Source organism: Bos indicus, chromosome 10 (genome assembly GCF_029378745.1).
Source record: "Bos indicus isolate NIAB-ARS_2022 breed Sahiwal x Tharparkar chromosome 10, NIAB-ARS_B.indTharparkar_mat_pri_1.0, whole genome shotgun sequence".
Classification (NCBI taxonomy): domain Eukaryota; kingdom Metazoa; phylum Chordata; class Mammalia; order Artiodactyla; family Bovidae; genus Bos; species Bos indicus.
Genome location: NC_091769.1, coordinates 52,609,897 through 52,635,896, shown reverse-complemented (window position 1 = coordinate 52,635,896; position 26,000 = coordinate 52,609,897). Strand labels below are relative to the sequence as shown.

Below are 26,000 nucleotides of genomic sequence, written 5' to 3'. Positions count from 1 at the left end.
AGGGTGGAAGAGGGGAGGAGGTAGACGAGCGAGGAGGCTTCTGCTGTTGTCCAGGAAGGAACGCTGGCAGCTTGGACTGGTGTGGTGGCAGCGGAGGTGGAGAATGGAGGCTAGGTCTGAGATAAATTGGGAACTCTTGGGGTAAAGTTAAATGGCTTTTCCTGTTATAGGACTTCTCAGAACCTCTACTGCTTAGGCTGATTGTGGATTATGACTCTCTAAGACAAGACTTGGCTTTAAGAATTTCTCAGAATTATATGACCACAAAATTATTTTTTTTTAAAGATCTTCCACAATTCTTTTGTTTTATAGAATGCTTTCTGGGAAATGCTGTGTCATATAATTCTTTTTTGCAGGATACTTTCCACAGAGGGTTCTGGATACTCTACAAAGGCCTGTAATTGGGAATGAACTTGACAGTATAAAAAGAGAACCGTTGGCCACAAAGTTTGAAGATTTGGACAAAAGCACATTGAATACATAGATCGAAGTCAGTATAGAAAGGTTTTGGAGGCCAGACTAGGAGTTTGAATTCATTTTGTTGTTACATGTTGGGCGTCATTCTGGACTCTGAGCTAAGATGGGTTGTGATGGAGGTATCACCTTGGCCACATTGTTCTGGAGGACCTGATGTGAATAATCAAGTGGTGAGGTATGTATTAGAACTGGGTATCCTCTCTTTCTAGAATGGAATAGATGAGGCTCTGGACTTGGGTGTCAGAGTAGGAACGGGAAACGCATCTTTCAGGTCGAGAAGGAAATGTAAGCTGTTTTCCCTCACACCCTTTCCCCGTGGCAGGCAGCCACTGTCAGCAGCAGAAAGCTGAGAGTCTCTTCTGTGTTTTCCTGAGGCCAGATAAGCACAAGGAGTCCCCTGGAGTCCTTGGGTTCCCAAGCAGAGCTGGATGAGCAGGTGTGCGTTTGGAATTGTGTTATTATTGTCAGGGAACAGGAGAGGCATTACTTAGGGTTAACAGATAATGTCTGATGAGGTGGTTAAATTTAAGTCCATCAAGTTCTCGCCACAGCTGAGATTGCACTGTGTGACTTTGAACAAGTCATTTAACCTCTCCAGACCCTGGTTTGCTCATCTGGAAAATGAGTGGCTAGAGCATGTGTCACGTTTCCCCTAAGCTGAATAATTCCAGCTGTCTCAGGGGACTGAAAATTCATTCGTTAGGACAGTCATTTATCGGGTTAAGTAAGAACTTTTGCCTTCAGAGAACTAGAATTTTGTGAAAATTTGGATTGAAAATGAGGCCTTTGTTTAAAAAAAAAAAAAAAAAAGTGAGTGTCCAATTCACACATCGCTTTGCAATTCAGGCATCTTTTCTGAGGCCGAGATGCAGCAAAGCGAGGCCGGCTTCAGGCAGGACAGCCCACTTAGCAATGCAAAGGTAAACAGCACCTAATGAAGGAACCTGTTAATTGCGGACTCAATTTAGGAAAGGAGGGTGCTAAGAATTTATTTTTAGATAGGGTGTTTGGAAGTTGATAGAACTTTCTCATGGAGACATTGTTCTAAATTGAGGTTAGGTTCTCAGGCCAGATAACAAAAGTTGATCTGGCTCATGATACTGGAAATGGTGTGTGTTGACAATAAAATAATATCAAATAAATGTGCTGTGGGCAGTGTGTGCATTGGGTGGCTATCGTTGGATAACCATTCAAATAGACTTGGACACTTAAAACGCATAGAGCCAGTTAATTCAATAAAGTTGAATTGTGAGTGTCCCGTGTGCCAAGCACTGGCTGGGCAGGGAGGGCCAATGGAGAGGCAAGTTCTGACTGTGAGGAGCTTGGTGGCTGGTGGTTGGTCTGCTGAGCTCTCAAGTCAGGTTGTCTGGGATTGTGCCTGGCCCTGCCGCTTACTGGCCCTGAGAATGGAGCAAGTTACTTAACCTCTTAGTGTCTCCGTTTCCTCACCTGTAATCAAAGAATTTAACAGTACCTGGGGCTTCCCTGGTGGTCCAGTGGTTAAGACTCTGCATTTCCAATGCAAGGGGTGTTGGCTCAATCCCTGGTTGGGGAGCTAAGATCCCACATGCCGTGCAGTGAGGTCAAAAAAGTATAAAAACAAACAAAAACAGCATTTCTTGTGGGAAGAGTAGGAGGGAGGGGGGTAACTTAAGACTAGCTGAGATGCCCATGGGGTGGGCATAGTGCCCAGCATAGAGCGAGTGCTCAGTAGATGTTGTTCTGCCTGCCTGGCCAAGAGCCTTGTCCTGTGGGATGCAACGGCAGCTTCCCCGGGGCCAGTGGGAAATAGGGTCTAGTCCCCCAAGCGCAGCCCTGGAATGGGATGGGCTATGATGGAAGAGAAATGTGGGAGGAAAAAGACTTTCTTTTTTTTCCTCAGAGAAGTTAAGCTCCAACTTAGCAGCAAAGAGAATGGGCTTGAGGCAACAGGGTGAGCTCCTAGAGCTATCTGAGAAATGCGTGAGAGTCAGAGGGATGTTGGGGATACTCTGGCAGCAGAGGGGGAGAAGTGGAAAGGAGCTGGCAGCTGAAGAAAGGATGGGAACAGGAGGATCCTGGCCATGATCCCTATACTGTCTCCTTTGATCCCTGCAGTAGCACTTACAGGGCAGGTCCTGGGAAGGGTCTAATGGATATCTAACTCGAGGTGGCCAAAGCTTTCTTTTTTTCTTCTTTTGAGTTCAGGAACCAGGTTTCCTCTGGGTCTCCATACAGACACATCCCTGTGAGGCTCTATTTTATTTACTAGGAGACTTTGTCTCGGGAGCTGGGGCACATAGTAAATCAAGACGACAGTTGGCAAGACTCTTCAGGAGTATTGTTTTGGTTCTGGGCCCCACATTTACAAAGAGTACTTGGTACTGCACCCCAGTGGGTGAAGAATAACCTTTGAAAATTTAGCCTAAAGAAGAAAGGACAAGCTAAGATGATGTAAGGAGGTAGGAGGGCTTTAAGTGTTTGAGAAGCTGAGATTTGGAGGAAGGACCATGCCCTTCCGGGTTGGTCCCAGTGACATTGCAGAAATGCAGATAGCAGCTCAGCATGATGGAGATGTTTCCATGGCTGGGAGCTGGAGAAGATGGAAAGGCTTGTTTTGTGAGGTAGTGGGTTTCCAGCCCCAGGAAGCAGAGGCTGGATGTCTGCTTATCTATCAGCGATATGGTGAGGGTGGAGAGAGATTGGCGGGAGCGTGGTATCCTGGAAATTCAGATTAGGGTTTGAACCAGAGAAACTTGGTGTCCCAAATAGCACTGACATCCTACCACTCAATAAGTAAAATATAAATGAGCAAATGAATATCCAAGTCTATTTGAACTTACCTGGAGAAATACAAACTTTGGTAGGCCAGAGAGAGAAGGAAACTTCATCTGCCATATGGATGCCATAAGTTGTGTCTAACTCTTTTTGAGCCCATGGCATGCAGCACACCAGGCTTCCCTGTCCTTCACTGTCTTTCGGAGTTTGCTCACACTCATGTCCAATGAGTCAGTCAGGGATAGGCTAGATCTCTGCACATTATATCCAAGGGCGCCTCTCAAATGGTGGATCATCCAGGCTGGTGCGGTTATCTCAGGGGTCTGGTTGGGGTGCCAGGTCCCCCAGAGTCCCTTGCAGAGCAGTGCTTGTGGCCCAGGAAGTTGCAACCAGTGCCTTGACTGGGGGTGGGAGACAGGCGTCTGGTCAGATGGGGTGTGGAGGACAACCTCGAGCCCAGGGTGGAAGGCCAGTCGAGGACTGGGCCCTGTGTGGGGTGCAGTGTCATCGGCCCTTGCTGCTCAAGACTTGCTGAGGACAGGCAGGATAAAGGGCTTAGAGTACGGGGAGGCTGGTAGCCCACTTCCTGAGTGGCTGCCCCTTGTGCCTGCATCCCGGTGGCGGCTCCCATGGATGCTCACGGGTGCTTGCAGCCACCCTGAGAGTGGACACAGCGTTAGTCCCTGTTTGCACAGTGGGAAGCAGAGGCTCTAGTTCCACATCTGGTTAGTGACTGAAGCAGGGTGACGATAACGATGAGGGTCACGACAGTCACTGCTGTTTCTTTAGAGCCCTCTGTCTGCCTGGCCACGTGCTTCACTTTTCACATTCACTCCTGGCAGCTCCCCCAGCCCCACCGCCCACCCATGCTGCTGCTTGGTGAGTGATGTGATTGCTGTTTCCAAGGGAGGTGAAGCTCAGTAAAGGGTAACTGACTGGCTCGGAGTGTGTGGCTTGTAGGTGGCTGAGTCAAGATTTGAACCCAAGACTACCTGATGCTAGAAACCATGCTGTTTCCTTGTTGCAGCCCCTCCGTCTCTTTGGGGTGCAGCAGTGGGAGGAGTGGGTGGTGAATCACTAAGTGGCCTGCATGTGAGACCTGTTACTTGCCCTCACATTGCATTGGCCAGAGCTAGTTGTATGGCCACATCAGACTTCAGGAAGACAGGCAAGCACTATTGTACAGAGGCCTGGAGGCTCAAAGCACAATGAGTACCCACCATGGTGATTTATGGGGCCTCAATGGTAGGTGCCCCAAATGGCCTTTAAAAAAACCCCACAAACAATGGGACATGGCCCTCAAGCAGTCGTGGGGTAGGTCTTTGATGGGGCTTGACTTCATGCCTCCCCTCTGTCTCTCCTGGCTCTTCTGAGAGGATAGGTGATGTTTACTTCCTCTTTTATTCAGAAGCAGAGGGACTGAGTAAAAGTCCTATCAGCAGCCATGGCTGGGAAACAATTAGTTCAAGGGGATGGAGGCCAAAGAGTCACCATGCCTCCTCCAGGGCTTGTGCCTGGGAGGAAGCCAGCAGTGCATGCTCTGTATCTGGGTGGCACATATTAATTCCTTCCTGGACACCATTTGTTGTACATACAGTGGCTAGTGTTCTGACACTCGGCACTATCTTCTTTCATTTTTCTTTATCCATGCAGTGAATGGACCCGTAACACCACTCCTGTTTTTAAAGAAAACTGAACTGTAGTTCTGAGAAACAAAGTGGCCAAGTGACCACCCCTTGATTAGGACATTGCTATCAGTATTTCTGGCTCTGTTCCCTTTGCCTGGCAGTTAGAGCTAGCTGCTAACCCCTGCAGACTGGCCTGTAGGGAAGGGGCTGGAGACCATGTATGGGCTTTGCGAGAGACCAGTCTGCTCAGCTGTCACAGGAAACAACTACATCTTTGAAGGAGGAAATAAAGGTCACCCTTATTGTATGTCTTAACCCTGGAGATGGTGGGAACCAGCCTCAAAAGCATGCTGATAGTATTGGTCCAGCCTCTTCCATTCCAAACATGAGGTCAGTCCTGATTTTCTTTCTCCAGCCCCTTTTATCATTGTTCCTGCAGCCATGGCGGCAGAGGGAGGAAGGAAAAAGTTGACAATTCTCTGTGTGAAAGTTGGTCTCATTTGGAGTGCAAAGAGGCACTAAGGAGAATGGTCATCAGATTGAGAGTTCTTGGTCTCAGAATTTCTCTTTAAATTTTTTAAATGGAATGATTTCTACCACTTAGGGTTGATTGTTTCAGCACTAATGGAAATACCGCAGCAGCCACTATGGGAAAATTGAAGGATCCGCTTTCCCAAATAAGATTTCTGAGAAGGAAACTGCGTAGACCTGTGGGCTTGATTAAGGCCTGTTGGCTTCCAGATCGAGCCTTGGTTTATCTTGGAGGGGTCCCCAAAGCTCCCCAGTGGGCAGTGCCCTGAAGAACTTGCTTGTTTATCTTCTGTCTTCAGAAATCCTGTTCAACCTGTTGGAGGTGTGTCCTGACAGCAACCTGATGTTAACCATTTGTGAAGCTGTTTGGTCTGTGGGTGATGAAGTCAATCTATCCAGGTGTCTAACCCCTGCTTTTTCCCTGACCCCGCCTCCTAGTATTTTCCTGGTGTTGCAGAGCTCTGGACTTAACGACTTTGTCGGGGTGGAGTCCCTTCTGCTAGCCGGTGGCCCCGTGAGGGGCTCACGGCACTTGGCGGGGAATGTTGGGTTCTATAAACAGAACTTTCACGTGCTGGTCCCAAGATTAGCATTGACTGTGACCCTCATGGTGAGGGGGAGATGGTGTCTTAACAGCTGTGATCTGAGGCTGTTTTAATCTCCTGGACACCAAGATGAACCAAGGACATTGGGGAAATTTTTGTAAGGGTTTTTAGGGAATGGTGTACCAAAAAAAAAAAAAAAATAGCTGAAGCATAATTAAAAATCTGTAACCTAAGTTTCAGAGAAGCTCTTCTTTTAAAAAAGGTTTTTTGTTTTACAAATTTTATTTATGGCCATGCTGGCCATAAATACACATTAAAGCCTGTGTGCAGATCATTGCGGCACACAGGCTTTCTCTCGCTGTGGCGAGCAGGGACTGTTCTCTAGTTGCAGTGTGTGGCTTTCTCACGACGATGGCTTCTCTTATTGTGGAGCATGGGCTGTGGTTGCTCGGGCTTCAGTAATTGCAGCACATAAGCTTTGTTGCCCTGTGGTATATCAGATCTTCCCAGGGCAGGGACTGAACCCATGTCCCCTGCATTGGAAAGTGAATTCTTAACCACTGGACCACCAGGGAAGTCCCAGAGAAGTTCTTGCAATGTGGTTTTCCTGGTGCTGAAGCCCCTGGCTGGCAGGGGTACATCTGCCTTTTCCCGTCTCTTGCTGACTATGGGGATTCCCCCTAAAGATGCTGCCCCCACTCAGAAGAAGCTGGTAGCAAGTAGCAGAGATCAGAGACAGGAGTCAGAGGGCTGGGTGCAATCCTGGTTTGTGGCTTTGGTCTACATGACCTTATATGTAGTGGTCATCAATTGTCGTCATTGTACTGTGTGCCTGAAACATTGCTGCGCGCCTGGCATAACGTCTCCATTCATTATTAGCACAATGGGGAATACCAGGACTGAGAGTGAAACAAGTAGGGCCAGATCAGGTCGCCAGCCCCCAGGCCTGACCTCCTGTTTTGTTTTTAGCGATAGCATTCACATAATGTAAAATTCACGGTTTTCAGCATTTTAAAGTGTACAGTTCACTGGTTGCGCAACCATCACCACTGTCTTAAGTCCAAAACAAGTCCATCTCCCCCAGACAAAGCCCCTTACATCCAAACTCCCTCCTTCCCTGTCTCTTGGCAACTACAAGTCTATTTCCTTTCTCTGTGGATCTGCCTGTCGTAAGTGTTTCATGTTGGTGGAATCACATTTTATGTCAAGGCCTGAACTATTATTGAGCATGTTGTCTCTTGGAGAAATTACTTGGCCTATTTGTGTGCAGAGTATTTTTATCCTAGGTATTTTTACTCCAGTAGGAATATAGGTTTGTTGTGTGGCTTAAATGATAACCTTTGTCAAATGGATTCTGTGAGCAGGCATGGGACATTTTATTAGCCCGGTTTTTGTCTTGAACCTCTGTCTGAATCGCAGGCCACCCTGAGAGTAAATCTTTCTGGTTTCTTAACCATTTAAAGGGAAATGTATTGATTTACTTCACAAGGACATTGTGAAGAAACCAATGATACTTTTAGCCTATATAATCACCAGGTTATAGAAAAAAACTGGGTATTTGAGTATGATTAAAAGGGAGTTTATTTTTGGTGGCTTTGTAAGCAGGAGAATCACCATCAGGACAACAAAAGAAATAGGATGTAAACAAAATCTTCATTAAGCATGATAACTTTTCAGCTCAGTGAGCTCTGGCAATTTGGTGACTGTGGAGAGAGCAATGCTTAGTTCCATGGCAGGAAGTTGGTGTTCAGATGTTGTCCTTAGCTCTAGACACCGTGACAAGGACATTGGTTTAAAAAAAATAAAAAACCATCTGAGTTAAGCAAACAGCATCAGCATTTGAAATTTAAGTTGTAGGGGTAAAACCTCTGAAATTCTTCATTTAATGGTTGCCTAATGCTGCCCAGTTTCTTCTGGTTCATTCTAGAATCCCAGACTTTTGATCTGGCAGAGACACTGAAATTAGCTAGACTGACCAGTTCGTGTCACAGAGGAGGAGCCTGAAGACGGATGGAAATTAAATGACTTGCCTGAAGTCATCATATAGTAAATTATTAGCTGAGTCTAACCCAGAACCCACATCATCTAATAAAAGGAAACTGAATACTTACTTCTGCTACTCCGGCTTTGGAATCAACTCTTCCTTGAAAATATTTAGGGTTTTGGTAATGAGTAGTCTCTCCTCCTTTATGGTTTCCTTTGCTGAGTTTATTCCCATCTTCCTCACATACTACTCCATTGCCACTGTTGGGTCAGTTTTTCTCCCTCGGTTCTCATCTCATTGTAGCAAAGAATTGAAATGACAGACCAGGACAGCTCAAGCAGGCAGGGTTTATTAAGCAGGCAGTACATTCTCAAGCGATGAGAGCAGACCAGCCCCCATAGGAGTGGTCTCAACCCTTCTCAGTTTCCCTTTTTATATCTTTTGTTACTTCCTCTTTGGTGGTTTCTGGGGCTTGATTGGTTGTGTTCCAAGCACACGATGTGTGAGCCTGAGACCAGTCGAGGGAGGGGGCATGTTTTCCCACTGGAGGTCTTCACTCTGGTCTGTGATTTCTCTTATACAAATGAAGCATAAGCCCACAACTAATCAGGCTTAGTGAGAAGTGAGAGGGGGTGAGAGGTGAGAGGCCATGCGAATGAAGTATGAACTCGGGTCCAGTCAGGGAAAGGAGTGTGCGTACATTCTCCCATCGCCATTTTGTTCTGCCATTTTGGGCCCTGTTTCTCTATTCTAACTACTAGGACCACAAACAGAGCTTATCAATGAGGAAACTGTATGACCAGTTCTGTAGTTCTGAACTGTAGTTCAGAATCTGTAGTTCTGAAGTACAGATAGGCTGCGGAAAAATGGTATTGGTGTTTGGGAAATATAGAGAGAGAATTTTTGGAAACTCTGAGGTAACCCTTGGAGAAGGAGTTTTAAAAATGGTGTTTTTCAATGGCTCCATGTCCTTTCACCAAAAATGGTAAGTAGGCAGTCAAAAAAGAGTAAGGAAATCCCCATCACTTTATATTAATGCAGGGATCTCAGCTTTTTGAAGCTCTCATATCTCTTTTTTGGGGAGTGGTGGTTTCTGACCCGTTTAGAGCAAGTATTACCTAGTATGTTTTCTTTAAGGATGTGAACTGAGTTCAGGGTTTGCGTAGGTCACAGTGTAAGCTGACTGCACGCCTGCAGTGGCACCTAAGCTACCTGACACCCCATCCCAGGCCCTGGAGTCATTCCAGGAAGCATAAGGGATGTGGGGACCTGAGCTGTGAATGTCTGCTGGAGAGCCTTGAGGTTTCCTCAGCCTGGACCTCACTCCTCACAGTGGGACCCACAGACTAGCTTCACTGGCACCGCCTTAGAGTTTGTTAGAAATACAGAGCCCCAGCCTGCATTCCTCCTGAGTCAGAAGGAGCATTTAAGAATTCCCCAAGTGAGTCCTGTACTATTGAAATGGGAGAAGCCCTGGCTTAGAAGCCTCGTGCCAGTGAAATTCATAGATATCTAAGGAAAGAGATGAAATGAGCAGCTTATGATTAAAATAGATGCGATTTCTTTTCCTCAGTTTACTGTTGCTCAGGCAGGGGGAAGCTGCCACCATAACACAGGGGACTTGGTTCTCCACACATTCAGAATGACAAAAGGACTCATCATTTGTGACCCAGGTCCTCACTGTGGACATGAAACTGATGTCCACAGCCATGATGTGGGACGCTGGTGGCCTCCCAGCAGGTGACCAGACTCAAGGACACCTCGAGGACCCATCAGCTGAGCTCCTGCGGCCTCACCCACTGAAGTGTGGGGGTGGCTGGTGACGTGGAACCAACGAGCCAGTGTTCCAGTCTCTGGACTAGCAGCCTCCACGCTTCAGCTGTTTTCCCTCGTTCAGCAAAAAAGGAAAACAGAAAAGAAACAAAAACTGGCTGTGGAAGAGGCCTTGTTAATTAGTAAAATCTGATGTCATGTGTGTTGGGTCTGTATTTGGACAAGTCAGGAGGGCCTTGCCTTACCCGATTACTTTTCATCCACCAGGAGTGGGCCTGTCCCGGGTGTCTGGTGTGTACTTCTGCAGTGCATCAGCACCTTTGGGTCAGGAAAAACACCCAGACGTGGCTATTTGTGGTGCTGTTGGGGAGTTTTGTGCTCGTCATGGATAAAAGCTTCCCCTGGCCCTAGGTGACAGTGTGAACGTTTCTAAATGTGTGCGTTAACACGTGAAAATGTGCCAGCTTCTATGCAAGTCATTATTTGCAGTGAATGGTGGTCCCAGGCAAAGACCACGGCTTTCCTGTTTGTGTGTGTGTGTGTGTGTGTGTGTGTATGTATGATAACAATTATATATCCCTCCTCCAACCACCACCACCCCCCTTTTAAATCAGTAATTAGAGCGTATGGTTAAAAGTCAACTATTTTAGAAGTAGTGGAAATTCAGCTGAATTTGCTGAGTTGCATGTTGAAACATGCTGTTTGTCTGTTTGGAAGAATTTTCTTAGTTGCCATCAGTTTGCCAGAGCATCCTTGATTGGGAAATGGGGCTAAATTTTTAATGAATTAGCCAACCAAGAAACCTGACTTGCCCTTAAATAAGGGGTCATGTAATTTGTGCAATACTGTTGCAAAGGAAAGACTGTTAAAAGATCTTGTTTCTCTCTTTTGAGAAATCTATAGGCATGATATTGAGCTAGTTAAAATGGGCAAGTTATAGTCTGAAGCCGGGTTTGATTTAGAACCACAGTAGGTCAGCTGGACAAAGTCCTGAACTTGTGAGAAATAAATGTGGGTTTTGTTGGCTTGGTTTGCATCTTGGCAGCCACAGGAGCCATTGCTTAGTTTTACTAGCTACTTACAATAGTGTAGGTAGGTAACCTCTTCCCTCTTTTACAAATGAGGAAACTAAGCCTCTAGGAGGCCAGACCCAGTAAAAGGGCCCAGGAAGAGAGACAGCCTGGATTTGAGTCTAATCTGGTCGACTCACTGCCGAAACCGCAGCTCCATCTTGTACACTCCTAGATGCACATTTTTAGAGTTAAAACTGAGCATTGCATTCTTGAGGTGATTTATGTCTGTGTTATTCAGACTGAGATATGTGTATGTGTGCTGGGTGGGGAGAGTGCTTGCCACGGCTACAGGCGAGAAGTGGCCTGTCTTCCTGGAACACCGAGAACACAGTGTCTCAATATAAAGAGACATGGAGTAGAGTGAAAGTCACAGTGTCGATTGCATACTGCCTGTGCATTTTGGGTGGAGAAACCCACACCTTAGACACAGTTCTCTGCATCCCTCAGGTGTCTCTCATCACCCCAGGTTGGACTTCTCTGCCCTGGGGTTGCTGGGGTGGAAAATTTGGAGAAGCACTCATGTAAGTGCAAGTCCTGGGCCATGTGGGCCTTTTCCACTCTCCCAGCTATATGTGGTGAAAAGGAATTTCTTAACTATGTAAACCAGCGTGGGAGAGTTGGCACTCTGCTCTGTTTGTACAGCTGCTCCCCGGCTCCTGCTCCGCAATCTTTCATGGGCTGGAGGTATCTGAGAATTTGCTGGGAGAGGGTTTTCTAGAGGCCGGAGGAGGTGAGAACTGGACTGCGGAGGTGCTTGTCCTCCAAGTGCCTATGGCCATTGTTAGTCTTTTCAACAAAAATTATATTTATTTAAACATTTAAAAGTATTTCTTGAATTTCCATAGTTCACAATTTAAAAGTTATGAGAGGGTTTGCAATGGGTTACGTCTCTCTGCCTTTTTTTGTAGCCCCAGTTCCCTTCTTTACAGCTAGCCAGAGTCACCAGTTTCTTGTGTAACCCAGTAAATACATATTTACCCCTTATTTATTTTTTTTGTTCAGTAGCTAAGTCGTGGCTGACTTCTTGTGACCCCATGAACTGCAGCTCGCCAGGCTTCCCTGTCTTTCACTGTCTCTCAGAGTTTGTCAGTATCCATGTGTCCATGTCCATTAACTCATGTCCATTGAGTTGGTGATGCCATCCAACCATCTCATCCTCCATTGCCCCCCTTCCTGCCCTCAATCTTTCTCAGCATCAGGGTTTTTCCAGTGAGTTGGCTCTTCACATCAGGTGGCCAGAGTACTGGAGCTTCATCTTTAACATCTGTCCTTCCAATGAATATTCAGGATTGATTTCCTTAGAGTTGGCTGGTTTGATCTTCTTGCAGTCCAAGGGACTCTCAGGAGTCTTCTTTATACAGCCGGAAGCACACCACACATACGAGTCTGTGTATTGTATTTTCCTCGTGTAATCTTATTTCCTCCCCCCACCCCGCCACCTTTTTTTTCCCCCACCTGCACAGGATATCATTGAGCTGGTGTAACATATAACAAATGCCTGATTGATTGGCATTTAGTTATTTTCAATCTGTCAGTATTATAGTGCTGCTATTGATAATCCTGTTTATATGTCATTTTACACACCTGTAGGGTAAGTGCTAGAAGAGAAGTTGCTGGGTCAAATCAAAGGTACGTTATATTCCTGATGGATGCTGCTGAGTCACCCTCCAGGAGCTCATCCCAGTTTCTAGCCCCAGCAGCTGTGGATGAGGGAGCCTGCTCCTTACACCACCACACACTGCATTCTCCGACCTTTTGACCTTGGCCGCCTGATAGGTGAAGAAATGCTCCCAGGCAGTTTTAAGGAATGGTCCAACCTTGAAAAACAAGAGAGCATCTGCTATTTTTGCCTTTGTGGTGATGACCTAGTGTCGTGTTTCCAACCTTTTGGAGTGGAATTAGAATTGATATTTGTTAACTATTTCTTACAGCTTGTCAGAATGAATAATGGGTAAGATATTAAAAGACAAATCCATGTGATCTTTTTTACAAATAGATATTACATAGAGCATATGATGTAGCTAAATGAATTGTTATGAACTGTGTGCAAGAGATGTGAGTTCAATCCCTGGTTTGGGAACATCCCTTGGAGGAGGAAATGGCAACCTACTCCAGTATTCTTGTCTGGAAAATTCTGTGGACAGAGGAGACTTGATGGACTACAATCTATGGGATTGCAAAAGGGTCAGACACAACTGAGCGCACGCACACAATGGAACATCCTCCCTGCTTTTGCTGTGACATCCGACACTTAAGTTCAAAGAATCACAGAAACAAAGTATTGGCAATTAGTTAATCCAGTGAGGTCAGCATTGTTTGTCCCCAGTGACCTGTCAAAGTAGATCTTTACTGACTCAGGTCCTGGGAGAGTTCTCCTCCTCTGACATAGTCGTGAGATCCGGACTGAAGTGTTTGGAAAAGATCTGCATAGATGAGAGTTCCCAGAGTTAGAGGAGCTTTTGGAATCTCTTTGCTGGGAAATCATGGAGAAGAACTTGCATGTAGGACTTGCCTTGAATAAAGGGATATGATTTTTATTCTTTCAGATTCCAGCACTGCTATAAGTGAATTAGGTTTGGTTTCAGGAAAAGCAGTCTTATCCTGTGGACTTTATATGAAATCGTGGACTGGCGGTGTGGTGGTAGGGTGGGGGCAGGAACAGGGGAGCGGCTGTGAAAAGTCTTGCCAAGGGAGGTGTAAGTTAAATTTATTTGTATACATAATGTGGTTTGTCACACTACGGAGATGTAAAGCAAAACACATTATCATTTTACAAATGGTCAGAACAGGACAAAGCACCTCAACACATACATGCTCCTGTAGAGTCACACTCAGCCTGTGAACGTGAGAGTTGGGATTGGGGCAGACCCTGCCGCCAGATGCCGAGTGATAACCTGCCTGGTCCATCCTCCCAAGATGGATGAATGGACTCAGGATGTGTCCTGCAGCTTTCAAACAGAGGAAAGGCCGAAATCTAAACATCAAAGTACAGCATAGGGTCCTTTATCTAGCATGTCAGGGTGTCAGATATGCCCCAATCCAGCTTAAACCAGGTCTGGTTTTCAGTATCCTTTCTCTTCCTGAGATTTCTGAGGGAATGGAAGATCACTGACTGCCCATGTCCGTGTTCTTGCCTTTACCAGAAAATTGAGGCAAAGATCTTTAGTCTCTTGTTCTCACTGATACCTCAGCAGACCTCAGATCCTCCATCCCCTCTGTCTGACTCAGCCTCTAGGTTTCCTTCATCCTGTTTTTCCTCTTTTTGAAAATCAGCTGTATTGAGACACTTAGCATACAATTTGACTTTTTAAACTGCAAAACCAGTGGGTTTTAGCATGTTTACAGAGTTCTACAATCATCACTATAATTTTAGAACATTTTCATCACCCCAAAACAAAACCCTATACTTTAAAAAAACAAACTATATATATATATATGTGTGATATATATATTATTTTTAAATAGTATATGGAATCATATGCTATACAGTATTTAACTTCCTATGCACCATGTCATGACTTAAAAATGTTTGTTGAATTAGTGTTTTTACAACGTTGTGTTAGTTTCAGGTGTACAGCACAGTGATTCAGTTATATTCTATTTTATATTCTTTTCCATTATAGGTTGTTAAAAATATTTCGTATAGTTACCTGTGTTGTATAGTATGTCCCTACTGGTTATTTGTTTTATATAGTGTATATATTTTAATTCCAAATCCTATACCCTTTAGGTGTTATCTCCCAGTCTTCTTATTTCTCTCAGGCCTCAGTTCAGTTCAGTCGCTCAGTTGTGTCCGACTCTGTGACCCCATGAATCGCAGCATGCCAGGCCTCCCTGTCCATCACCGACTCCCGGAGTTCACTCAGACTCAGGTCCATCGAGTCGGTGATGCCATCCAGCCATCTCATCCTCTGTCGTCCCCTTCTCCTCCTGCCCCCAATCTCTCCCAGCGTCAGAGTCTTTTCCAATGAGTCAACTCTTCGCATGAGGTGGCCAAAGTACTGGAGTTTCAGCTTTAGCATCATTCCTTCCAAAGAAATCCCAGGGCTGATCTCCTTCAGAATGGACTGGCTGGACCTCCTTGTAGGCCTAGGCAACCACTAATTTATTTTTCCATCTCTATGTAATTGCCTATTATGGACATTTTATATAAATGTTAATATGTGGCCTTTTATGAATGACTTCTTTGACTTAGCATAATGTTTTCAAATTCCATCCATGTTGTAGTATGTATAAGTACTTTATTCCTTTTTTAGGACCAAATAGTATTCCATCATACGGACAGACCATGGCTCAGCTGGTAAAGAACTGCCTCCCAATGTAGGAGACTCAAGAGACATGGGTTCGATCCTGGGTCAGGAAAATCCCGTGGAGAAGCAACCCTATCCAATATTCTTGCCTGGAAAATTCCATGGACAGAGGAGCCTGATGGGCTTATATAGTCCATGGGGTTGCAAAAAGTTGGCCGTGATTGAGTGAACACACATAGTCACGGTCACCAGTTGAGGAATATTTAGGTTCTTTCCACATTTTGGCTACAATGAACAATACTATTCTGGAGTTTTTGCACAAGTTTTTATGTGGCCATATGTTTTCATTTCTCTTAGGTATATATATATATATGTGTATATATATATATATGAGTATAATTGTTGGATTCCCTGGTGGCTCAGATGGTAAAGCGTCTGCCTGCAATGCGAGAGACCAGGGTTCGATCCCCGGGTCAAGAAGATCCCCTGGAGAAGGAAATGGCAACCCACTCCAGTATTCTTGCCTAGAAAATTCCATGGATGAAGGAGCCTGGTGGGCTACAGTCCATGGGGTTGCAAAGAGTCGGACACGACTGAGCGAATTCACTTTATGATAACCCTTTAAAATTTTGAGCATTTTTTGAAACTGTTTTCCAAAGTGGCCACACCATTTTGCATTCTCAGCACCATCATAGGGTTCTGATTTCTCTTTATCCTCCCTACCATTAGCTATTATCTTTAAAAAACAAAACAAAACACAATTTTATTTATTTTTAGCCTCAGAGTATGACATGTAGGATCTTAGTTCCCCAACTAGGCATTGAATTCCCACCCTCTGCATTGGAAGCAGAGAGTCTTAACCACTAGACCACCAGGGAAGTCCCTATTATCTGACACTTTGATTATTGCCATCCTAGTGGGTGTGAAGTGACTCATTATGGTTTTGATTTGCATTTCCCTAAAAACTAATGATATTGAGGATCTTCTCATGTACTTTTGGACTTCAGGAACTGTTTAGAAGCTTGAGAGTGGAGTGAAAATTTATGCTAGCGAATTGAAGTTCTCTTCAGAGTTATATCAGTAAACCAGAACTCAGTCTATGCCTTCCCACTAAGCGTTTAAAAATACATTTCTTTTCTTAAACGGGGAAAAGGTTCTATCCTCAAGTTGGGAAGACCCCATGAAGAAGGAAATGGCAACCCACTCCAGTATTATTGCCTGGAGAATTCCATGGACAGAGGAGACAGGCAGACTACAGTCTATAGGATTGCAGAGTTGGACATGACTGTGTGACTAACTTTCATTTTTTCTTTCATATATATATATATGGAATAGATATATATAGAGAGTCTTTGAAAGATGTCTGTTCAGATCCTTTGGTCATTAAAAAAATTGGGTTGTCTTTTTATTGAATTGAAGATTTCTTTATGGATTTTAAATATGAGTTGTTTATCAGATATATGATTTGTAAATGTTTTCTCTCTTATTGTGGATTATCTTTTCACCTTCTTGTTATTACCATGAAAGGTTTTGATTTGATAAGATCTGATTTATCTATTTTCTTTGTTTTTTTTTATTACTTGTGCTTTGGTATTGTATCTTAGAAGCCTTACATAATTCAAGCTCATGATATTTACTCCAGTGTTGTTTTAGAAGAGATTTATAGTTTTAGATCTTACATTTAGGTATATGATCCATTTTGAGTTAATTTTTATGTGTGGTGTAAGGAAGGGATCTTAACTTCATTCTTTTGCATTTGGCTTGGCTTGTTGAGAATCAGTGGACGGGTTGATTTTAGACTCTGAGTTTTATGCCGTTGAACTACACGTTTATCCTTACGCGAGCACCACTTGCTAACTGTATCTTTGTAGTCTCTTATCTCTTGATGGGAAAGTTAGGGCTGTTGCTGTTCAATGGCTAAGTCTTGTCCAGCTCTTTGCAACCCCATGAACTGCAGCACTTCCTGTCCTTCACTATCTCCCAGAGTTTGCTCAAACTCATGTCCATTGAGTCAGTGATACCATCCAACTGTCGCTCCCTTCTCCTCTTGCCCTCAGTCTTTCCCAGCCTCAGGGTCTCTTCCAATGTGTCAGCTCTTTGCATCAAGTGGCCAAAGTATTGGAACACAGCTTCAGCATCAGTTCTTCCAGTGAGTAATTCAGGGTTGATTTTCTTTAAGATTGACTGGTTTGATCTCCTTGCAGTCCAAGGGACTCTTAAGAGTCTTCTCCAGCACCACAATTTGAAAGCATCGATTCTTCATTGCCCAGTCTTCTTTATGGTTCAACTCTCACATCCATACATGACTACTGGAAGACCATAGCTTTGACTATATGGACCTTTGTGGCAAAGTGATGTCTCTGCTTTTTATTAAGCTATCTAGGTTTGTCATAGCTTTCTTTCCTAGGAGCAAGCATTTTTTAATTGCATGGCTTCAGTAACTGTCTGCAGTGATTTTGGAGACCAAGAAAATGAAATCTGTCACTGCTTCTACTTTTTCCCTTTTGTTTGCCATGAAGTGATGGGAGTGGGTGTCATGACCTCAGTTGTTTTTTTTTAATGTTGAGTTTCAAGCCAGCCCTTTCACTCTCCTCTTTCACCCTTATCAAGAGGCTCTTTAGTTCCTCTTCACTTTCTGCCATTAGAGTAATATCATCTGCATATCTGAGGTTGTTGCTATTTCTCCTGGCAGTCTTGATTCCAGCTTGTGAGTCATCCAGCTTGGCATTTCACATACTATACTCTGCATAGAAGTTAAATAACCAGGGCGACAGTGTATAGCCTTCTCATTCTCCTTTCCCAATTTTGAATCAGTCTGTTGTTCCATGTCTGAATCTAACTGTTGCTTCTTGACCTGCATACAGGTTTTTCAAGAGGCAGGTAAGGTGATCTGGTATTCCCATCTCTTGAAGAAGTCTCCACAGTTTGCTGTGACCCACACAGTTAAAGGCTTCAGTGTAGTCAATGAAATGGAAGTAGATACTTTTCTGGAATTCCCTTGCCTTTTCTGTGATTCAGTGAATGTTGGCAATTTAATCTCTGGTTCCTCTGCCTTTTCTAAACCCAGCTTGTACATCAACAGGGTCTCGATTCATGTCCTGTTGAAGCCTAACTTGAAGGATTTTGAACATAACCTTACTAGCATGCGAAATGAGCACAATTGTCCAGTAGTTTGAACATTCTTTGGCACTGCCCTTCTTTGGGATAGGAATGAAAATTGGCCTTTTCCAGTCTTGTGACCAATGTTGAGTGTCCCAAATTTGCTGACATGTTGAGTGTAGCACTTTAACAGCATTATCTTTTAGGATTTGAAATAGCTCAGCTGGAATTCCATCATCTCCACTAGCTTTGTTCATAGTAATGCTTTCTAAGGCCCACTTGACTTCACACTCCAGGATGTATGACTTTTAAGATGCTGAGCCAAAAAATAAAAGCCCATGTGATATCTGAAATTAACAGTAATCATTCTGTAATTGTTGCCATTCCTTTCAGTTATGGATTGTGTGCTGCACATTCTCATTTTCAGATGAGACTACCTAGAGTTTGCACAAGGAACTATATCATAATTTAAGCATATTTTAATTTCCATTTTATGTTAGACATTAAAAAAAACTTACAAGCAGAAATTGCCCTTTATCAAGAGCTGTACATGATTAGGAATCAGGAAAGCGAACTCATTGGTGGTTATAAGACTAGGTTCTGGATTTGTTCTGCTTGAATACATTTCCTCCTACATGAACTTCGACAAGTTCCTCAGTCTACCCAAGTGCCAGTTTCTTTGTCTTTAAGAAGAGTAATAACCACTTGGGCTTTCCTGGTGGTCCGTTGGTTAAGAATCTGCCTGCTAATGCAGGAGACATGGGTTTGACCTCTGGTCTGGGAAGATTCCACATGCTGTGGGGCAGCTAAGCCCATAAGCCAAAATTTCTGAAGCCCACATTCTCTAGAGTCTGTGCTCTGCACAACAGAAGCCACTGCAATGAGAAGCCTGCTCAGCCCAGCTAGAAAGTAGCCCCCACTTGCCACAACTAGAGAAAGCCCGCACACAACGAAGACCAGTGAAGCCAAGAAAGAGAGAATAGTAACCACCTCCTAGAGTTGTTGAAAGGTTGAAATTTCACGTCAAGGACACTGGCATGGTTCGGCAAAACTTTTCTGTAAACAGCTAGATAATAAATATTTTAAACTGTGGCCCCAAGTCCTGACACAGCTGTTATACCACAAAAGTGGCCATAGATAGTATGTCCCCAAATGGATGTTGCAGAGTTCCAGTAATGCTTGCTTTATTTTAAAATTTTATTTGTGTATTTGGCTGCATTGGTTCTTAGTTGTAGCATGCAGGATCTTTGTTGCAGTGCACGAGCTTTCTCAGGTTGCAGTGCTCTGGCTCCAGGGGGCACATGCTCAGCAGTTGCAGCATGGGCTTAGTTAGTTGCTCTGTCGCATGTAGAATCTTAGTTCCCCAACCAGGCATCGAACCCGCGTCCCCTGCATTAGAACCATAGAGTCTTAACCACTGGACCACCAGGGAAGTCTTGACACTTTAGTTTCAATAACAGGTGGTAGGCTGGACCTGTAGGCTGTAGGATGCTGATCCCTGGCTTAGCATGGTGCCCGGAACGTAGTGGGTTTTAAGAAATGTCAGCCATCCTTGAAGCTGGGGGCTGGGCCTTGACTGTGGCTCCCATGCTCACCTGTTCCATGTCTTTACCAGAACGTCGAGGTCCTGGCCAGTCGGAGCAGTACCGCAGAGCAAACCCAGGTGGGGGCAGAGATGCACGTAAAGGCTCTGCAGGAGGAGAATGAGAAGCTGCGGGGAAGTGTGGAAGAGCTGGAGCGCACTGTGGCTAGGCTGCAGAGGCAGCTTGCTGACCTTCAAGATGACGAGGCCAAAGCAAAGGAGACTCTCAAGAAGTGCGAGGTGAGGCTTTCTGGGCCCCCAACTTGGGCTTTGCAGCCACAGATCCTCCTTTCCTGTGTGAGTGACTTAAGAAGCTGAAAGGGATTTATTATCATAATCAAGTAGAAAGAGTCAAGGTGGCTGTGACTGCCTCTCTGTAAACCATTGCTTTTGTTCCTCTATGCGTGGTACAAATGGGAGATGGCTTTTGAAGATGCCTGGAACAAGTCTGATGGAGTTGGCATGGGGAGCTCAGGTGCAGGCACAGGGGTCCTGGTTCGCCCAGACATCAGGTGTGCTCAGCCTTTTCGCACTGAGCCGAGGCCTCCAGACACCCGAAAAGGGCATCTTAACCCTACCATCAGGTCCACTCTCACTCGTGACTGTTTTTTCTTTTTTTAGCAGTTGGTTGATGGTTTTTGAGGTCACACAAGTTTTACCAAACCAGTTATCTGGTTTTCCAGATCTCTAGCAGTGGGAGACCGTTAGCAAGAGACACGCACTAATAGCTGCGAGAAATGGCAGCTGACAATAAACAGAGACGAAAGAAATGTGATGGGAGGTGTATTCTAACAGGTTTCCCAAATGGTCACCGTGAAAATCCCCTGAAAAGCTTTTTCTCAAACTGTGCGCCTGAGTTCTTTCAGTGCTTGAGTACTGAGTTGATTCATACTTGAGTTCGTTCAGTGTTGTTGCTGACGCTCCTGTGCTGAGGGTGGATATCTGTATTTTCCCGCAGATCATCTCAGATGACTGGTTTGGATGTTCATTTCTGGTTAACCATGGCACTGCAGACAGGCACACACATCTGTTTTGTGCTACTGTGGGCCCATGACATGTGTATGGTGACTGTAGTCCCTGCCGGCTATGTCTGTGGATGTACCCTGCCTGCCTTTCATGCTGCTGAGTCAGCTTCGTAGGCACAGCACCCATCTGAGTGTGCATTAACCCCATGTTTCTTTGTAGGGAGAAACTCGGCAATTAGAAGAGGCCCTTCTGCATGCAAGAAAGGAAGAGAAAGAAGCCACGTCAGCCAAAAGAGCCCTGCAGACTGAGCTGGAAGAGGCTCAGGTAAACACTGAGGGTCCTTATCCCCCCACAGAGGAAGCGCGAGAAGGAGGGACATGTCCAGATCGCCACTGGTCCTGTCCTTCCAGGCTGCTCCTTCCGTAATAACCTTCATTGACTTCCGACTGTCTATATAAGCCAGTGGTTCTTTTTATTCATTTATTTATTTATTTTTGGCTGCTGGGTCTTTGTTGCTGAGTGGGCCGTTCTCTAGTTGTGGTGAGCAGGGGCTGCTCTCGAGTTATGTCTTGTCGTTGCAGTGGCTTCTCTTGTCGCGGAGCCTGGGCTCTAGGACTCATGGGCTTCAGTAGTTGTGGCTCCTGGGCTCTAGAGAGCAGGCTCAATAGTTGTGGATCATAGAGCTTAGTTGCTCTGTGACATGTGGGATCTTCCAGGATTAGGGATCGAACTTGTGTCTCCTGCATTGGCAGGCGGATTCTTTACCATCGAGCCACCAGGGAAGCCCCTAGACTGGTGTGTTTTTACCTGGGGGACATTGGAGCAATGTCTGGAGATGTTGGTTGCCACAGATGGGGGGATGCTACTGGCATCTCGTGGGTGGAGGCCAGGGCTCCTGCTCCCTATCCTACACAGCCCAGGACATCCCCACAGCTGTGAAGCACCCATATGTCAGGAGTTCTGGGCTGAGCAGTTCTCCAGACATGGAAGAGCCTGGCAGCTTTCCAAAGATAAAATACGAACTGTGTGAGAAGGCCAACAGAATCAGTCCCCAGGGCACTGTGGAGTGGCTCTGTGGCAGAAGCCGATTTCCTCTCTCCTCTGGGCAAATAGATGCCTCAGAGCACAGTCCTTCAAGAGGGCTATTAAACGAAGCCCGAGGAAGTCCTTTCCTTGAAACTGGATAGCTATCTCTATTCAAAATCAGCAGATTCTTAGAAAATTAGTTTTTCCCATTTGAAGGTTAGAAAGATTGAAGTATGTCCTTTTTTTAAAAAAAAAAAAAACAAAACAAAGTCTGCACTGAGGTTCTGAATAGACTTTGCACAGTGACCTCAGTGTGATCCAGGTATGTCCTTCCTTCTACCTGCTCTGGAATTTTAAAGGACCAGCAGCATCAGGCATCCCTCAGGTGAGTTTCTGAGGAGGTAAAAGCCAGTTATTTTGAGCAGCTGTCTTAGAGGAGTCTGTTAAAGTGTTTCCTTAGGACTTGTGTGTCTGTAAGGGAGGGTGAGGCAGGGGCACATGAAAAATGTCAGGGGCTGAGTCAGGATTCAAATTTGTAAATGCCTAATTGCAGCTTTCCTTTCATATACAGCATCATCTCCTCAGGGCTAGAGGAATGTGTACCGGGGTTCACTCAGGTCAGCCACAGCTCAGGAGCCCTCACCCCCAGATCTGCACCTCTTTGGCTTCGGACAGAGACCTTGTTCTTGCATGCAGTAAAGTCCTGTATTTTCTTCATTTTGGTGTCTTAGCTTTGGATTTCTTTTTCTTTCTTTATTAATCTAGATCTTTGTTATTAACTCTTTTTTGGCAGATTTTGTGTGAACGGCGGTTGCCCTATGCAGCTGTTTAACGCTTGTGGTGGCTACAACCCAGCAGTCAAAGTGCAGGGTTTACATCTCTGAGCTTCTTGGGGACAGAAAGAGAGGAAAAACATTTGTATTCTGTGGGGGCAAAAATCTGCAGTTTTGTGTCACATCCACACCAGGCACTTGGTAAAGCTGTTACAGGCTCTGTCTTTATCATCCTTTGATCAAACCAGAAACTTTCACACAGAAGGAGGTGGTTCACCAGCTGTGAATCTGCAGCTCACAGCTAATTCAGTGGAGAGAACAGATGATGGCCTCAAGGTCTAAAGATCTTAATGTGATCCCTGCTGGGCTCTACCTCCGGATCTCCATTCCTGCCTTCAGAATTATCCCTGACGTGTTACTTTTGTTCAGGCCTGTTTTCCCAGTGGTGTTGAGATGGTGAGACTGCTTCAGGCAGCATGTGGCTGTGCTAACCACTGGCAACATAATCCTGCAGGAATTTTAAGAGGGTCCGGCAGTCTCACCATCATTATATGAATTATCTTGTTTCAAAAGTAGTGCTATGTAAAACACACCATCACTCAAAACTACTTTGCTTTTTCTCAATTTGGGGACCAAACAGTCATTCCTTTAGTTCATTCTGCATGCCTCTCCCAAAACTGACAATCAAAAGGGAACTTAACCCTTAGAGGAAGAGGAGAGAGTAACTTTTTTTTTCTTTTTCCCACATAAGCATTTTATATTTCAAAATTTTTGTGTCATTAACAATCTGCTGCATCTTCATGCATGATAAATATATTTCTTGCCATTGTAGGTGAAGACCTTGTGAACTTAGGTCTGGTTCATTCTGGCTCAGTCAGACAGAGCAGGAGTTCAAAGGGGGTACCGTTCTTGGTTTACTTCAGCCCAACCACTTGGTTGAGGATTAGGCTGCTGTGTAGACCTGTTTAAACTGTGTTCATGGCAAAGATGTCTCTGATTACCTTGAGAAATGGCTTCTGCAGATGAGGGGGCCATAGTTCTTTTCTTCAGGGAAGGATGATGATATATGTTCTGTTGATAATATATGTTCTGTTTGCCTGTACCTCCCACCCTAGCAGACTTCTGTGTACTGAGACCACAGAAGAAGAAAGCCGCCACGCTTGTCACAGTCCGCGGTTAACATATGTCAAGGGCTCTGAGATCCAGTTCTTTCTGATCAAGCCTCCCATTCCCTCAAGCCCCTCTGCTCACCTGCCACATAGTTATTGTTAATACGGACTGATGGAGGCCTTGCTCAGCCATACAGTAAAAGGCTTTGCATCTACTGAGATAATGGTCCCCAAGCTCAAGGGCACTCACTGTATGTCTACCAGCCTTGTGTTCTGGATTCTCCCTTCTGACAGATTTTCCTCAAATTTTGTCCCAGTGTTGGTCAAGAGACTTGTATGGCTGGTCTTGGAAATGCAGTCACTGTAGCTATAGAGCATTTCACACCTAACTCCTAAATGCAAAGTTGCCAAGTTTGCTGTTTTTCATGTGAATCTGGGACATATTTTCTCAGCAGTGACTTATTAGAACCTATGTCTTGAATCTCCGAAGAGGCAGAGCATTGTTTGAACAGCATTTCTAAACTTTTGAGTATATCAGAATTATCTGGGTGAAACTTTCAAATGCAAATGTGTGGGCTCCACTCTAAGAAAAATTGTGATTCCATCAGAAAGGGCTAGATTCTGTATTTTACATAAGGAGTCCACCACCCTTGCTTGGTGATTCTGATATAAGAAATCTTTAGATCACTTTCGGGGATAGGTGTTAATTTGCAGCCACAGAGATTTTTTATCCTGTGCCTAATAGTGAATCTGGACTATGAGACATACTCAGATAAAAAATCTGTTCCTTGCCTTTATAGATCTTACTACCATGCAATAGAGGCAAGCATGCAAGAAATATTTAAAAAATGATTTAGCAAAATTATTTTTCTAGGCAAATATGTATGTGTTAAGGTTGGGACAGGGTGTGTTGGTCAAGCCCAGCTCAGATTGTTTGAGTCTCAGGAGTCTTTAGTAGCACAGGAGAGCAGAGCCTGGGCCAGGGAACGGGGTGTTGGTAGCGGAACCCATCCTGAGCCAAAGGTAAAGCAGAAGAGCTTTCACCATGTGGGAGTTGAATGGAGTCGAGGTTGGCTTGTCTTTTGGCCTGGAGCCCCTGAGATTTGGAATCCAAAAGGAAGAAAGAGAGGCTGGGGGATCTGTAGGGGTAGGGGTTGAGTTGTATCCTGGCAGTTCTACGGGAAGGCGATGATGTCCCTCTGTGAGTGGTGGTTTAGTTACTAAGTCATATTTGACTCTTTTACAGCTTCATGGACTGTAGCCCTCCAGGTTTCTCTGTCCATGGAATTCTCCAGGCAAGAACACTGGAGTGGGTTGCCATTCCCTTCGCCAGGGGATGTTCCTGACCCAGGGATTGAACCCGCGTCTCCTGCATTGGCAGGCGGACTCTTTACCACAGAGCCACCAGGGAAGCTGGTATCCCTCTATATTTGTTGCTTTCCAAAAATTGCCATTCTGAGATACCTGTTCCTGAGAGTTTGCTCCCACACAGTGGAACCATGCCTCACTTAGCTTGTCCTGTGTGCTGCCCCTTGCTCTCGACGCACTAAATCAACCACAAACACGAGTCCCAGGGTTGACCCTCTGTCGGGTGTGTGCCACGCTGACCGTGGTGGCTCTCAGTCCTGCTCATTGCCCCCCACTGAACTTCTGACTCCCTTTCTCCTTCCATCTGCTCTCCCCAACTGCTTTTTTTGACGTTGGTTCCTTGCAGCAATTAACTGCAGTGGCCTGGCTGTGCTGGCTTGTTGCTCTGAGCACAGTTCTCCACAGGTGGCTTTTTGGCCCTAGGCCGTGTGGCTGGCCAGTGGATCTGTTCCAAAGCTTTGCAAACCAGAAGCGCCTGAAGTGCTTTGTGATTTCAAAATGCCTGAGTTACTGCATGTGACTGCAGCTTGTAACCTGTTAAGCACTGTACAAATATAACCATTGTCCTTATACAGCCTCTGCAGGGACACAAGACTTGAGTAGGTCCCAAACAGTACCTGTACTAACTCACGTTCAGCCCTCAATGCCTGATGCCATTTTTCTGATCTAGCTGTGTTTGGGTTACGCTCCGCTATTCTGAGCTGTGCCCCTTCATGATATCCTTATGCCACAGCCCTTCATTCTTAGCCATTTAAAGAAGCTACTATAGTGTTCCTAAGATACCTTAGGATTTTTTCTTTCTTTTAGAATTACATGTTCTTTTTTTTTTTTTTTTACATAAAGGACATCAGTCTGTATAATGTTGTGAGATGAGAGCCTCAGAGGAACCCAGGGGAAATATTGCACCCAAGATGTTACATTTTGTAAGACCTACTAGTATTTGGTGTGATTCACTAAGTAACCATACATCTGTCTTTTTCCTAATGAGTGTGTCTTCTATTCCATACCTCTTGTCCAGCAGGCTCCTCAGCCCGTAGATTGCCAGATTGCTTCTCTTCT

At 45.0% G+C, this 26,000-nt stretch overlaps 1 protein-coding gene across 2 annotated transcripts in view; it reads left to right on the top strand.

The window, feature by feature from the left end:
• CGNL1 (cingulin like 1) overlaps window positions 1–26,000 on the top strand; it is a 170,208-nt gene that overhangs the window by 118,190 nt on the left and 26,018 nt on the right. For both annotated transcript variants that reach the window (XM_070797498.1, XM_019968767.2), the window contains 2 exons: window positions 19,733–19,939; window positions 20,885–20,989. In XM_070797498.1, coding sequence (XP_070653599.1) covers window positions 19,733–19,939; window positions 20,885–20,989 — 312 coding nt within the window. The remainder of the gene's footprint in view (window positions 1–19,732; window positions 19,940–20,884; window positions 20,990–26,000) is intronic.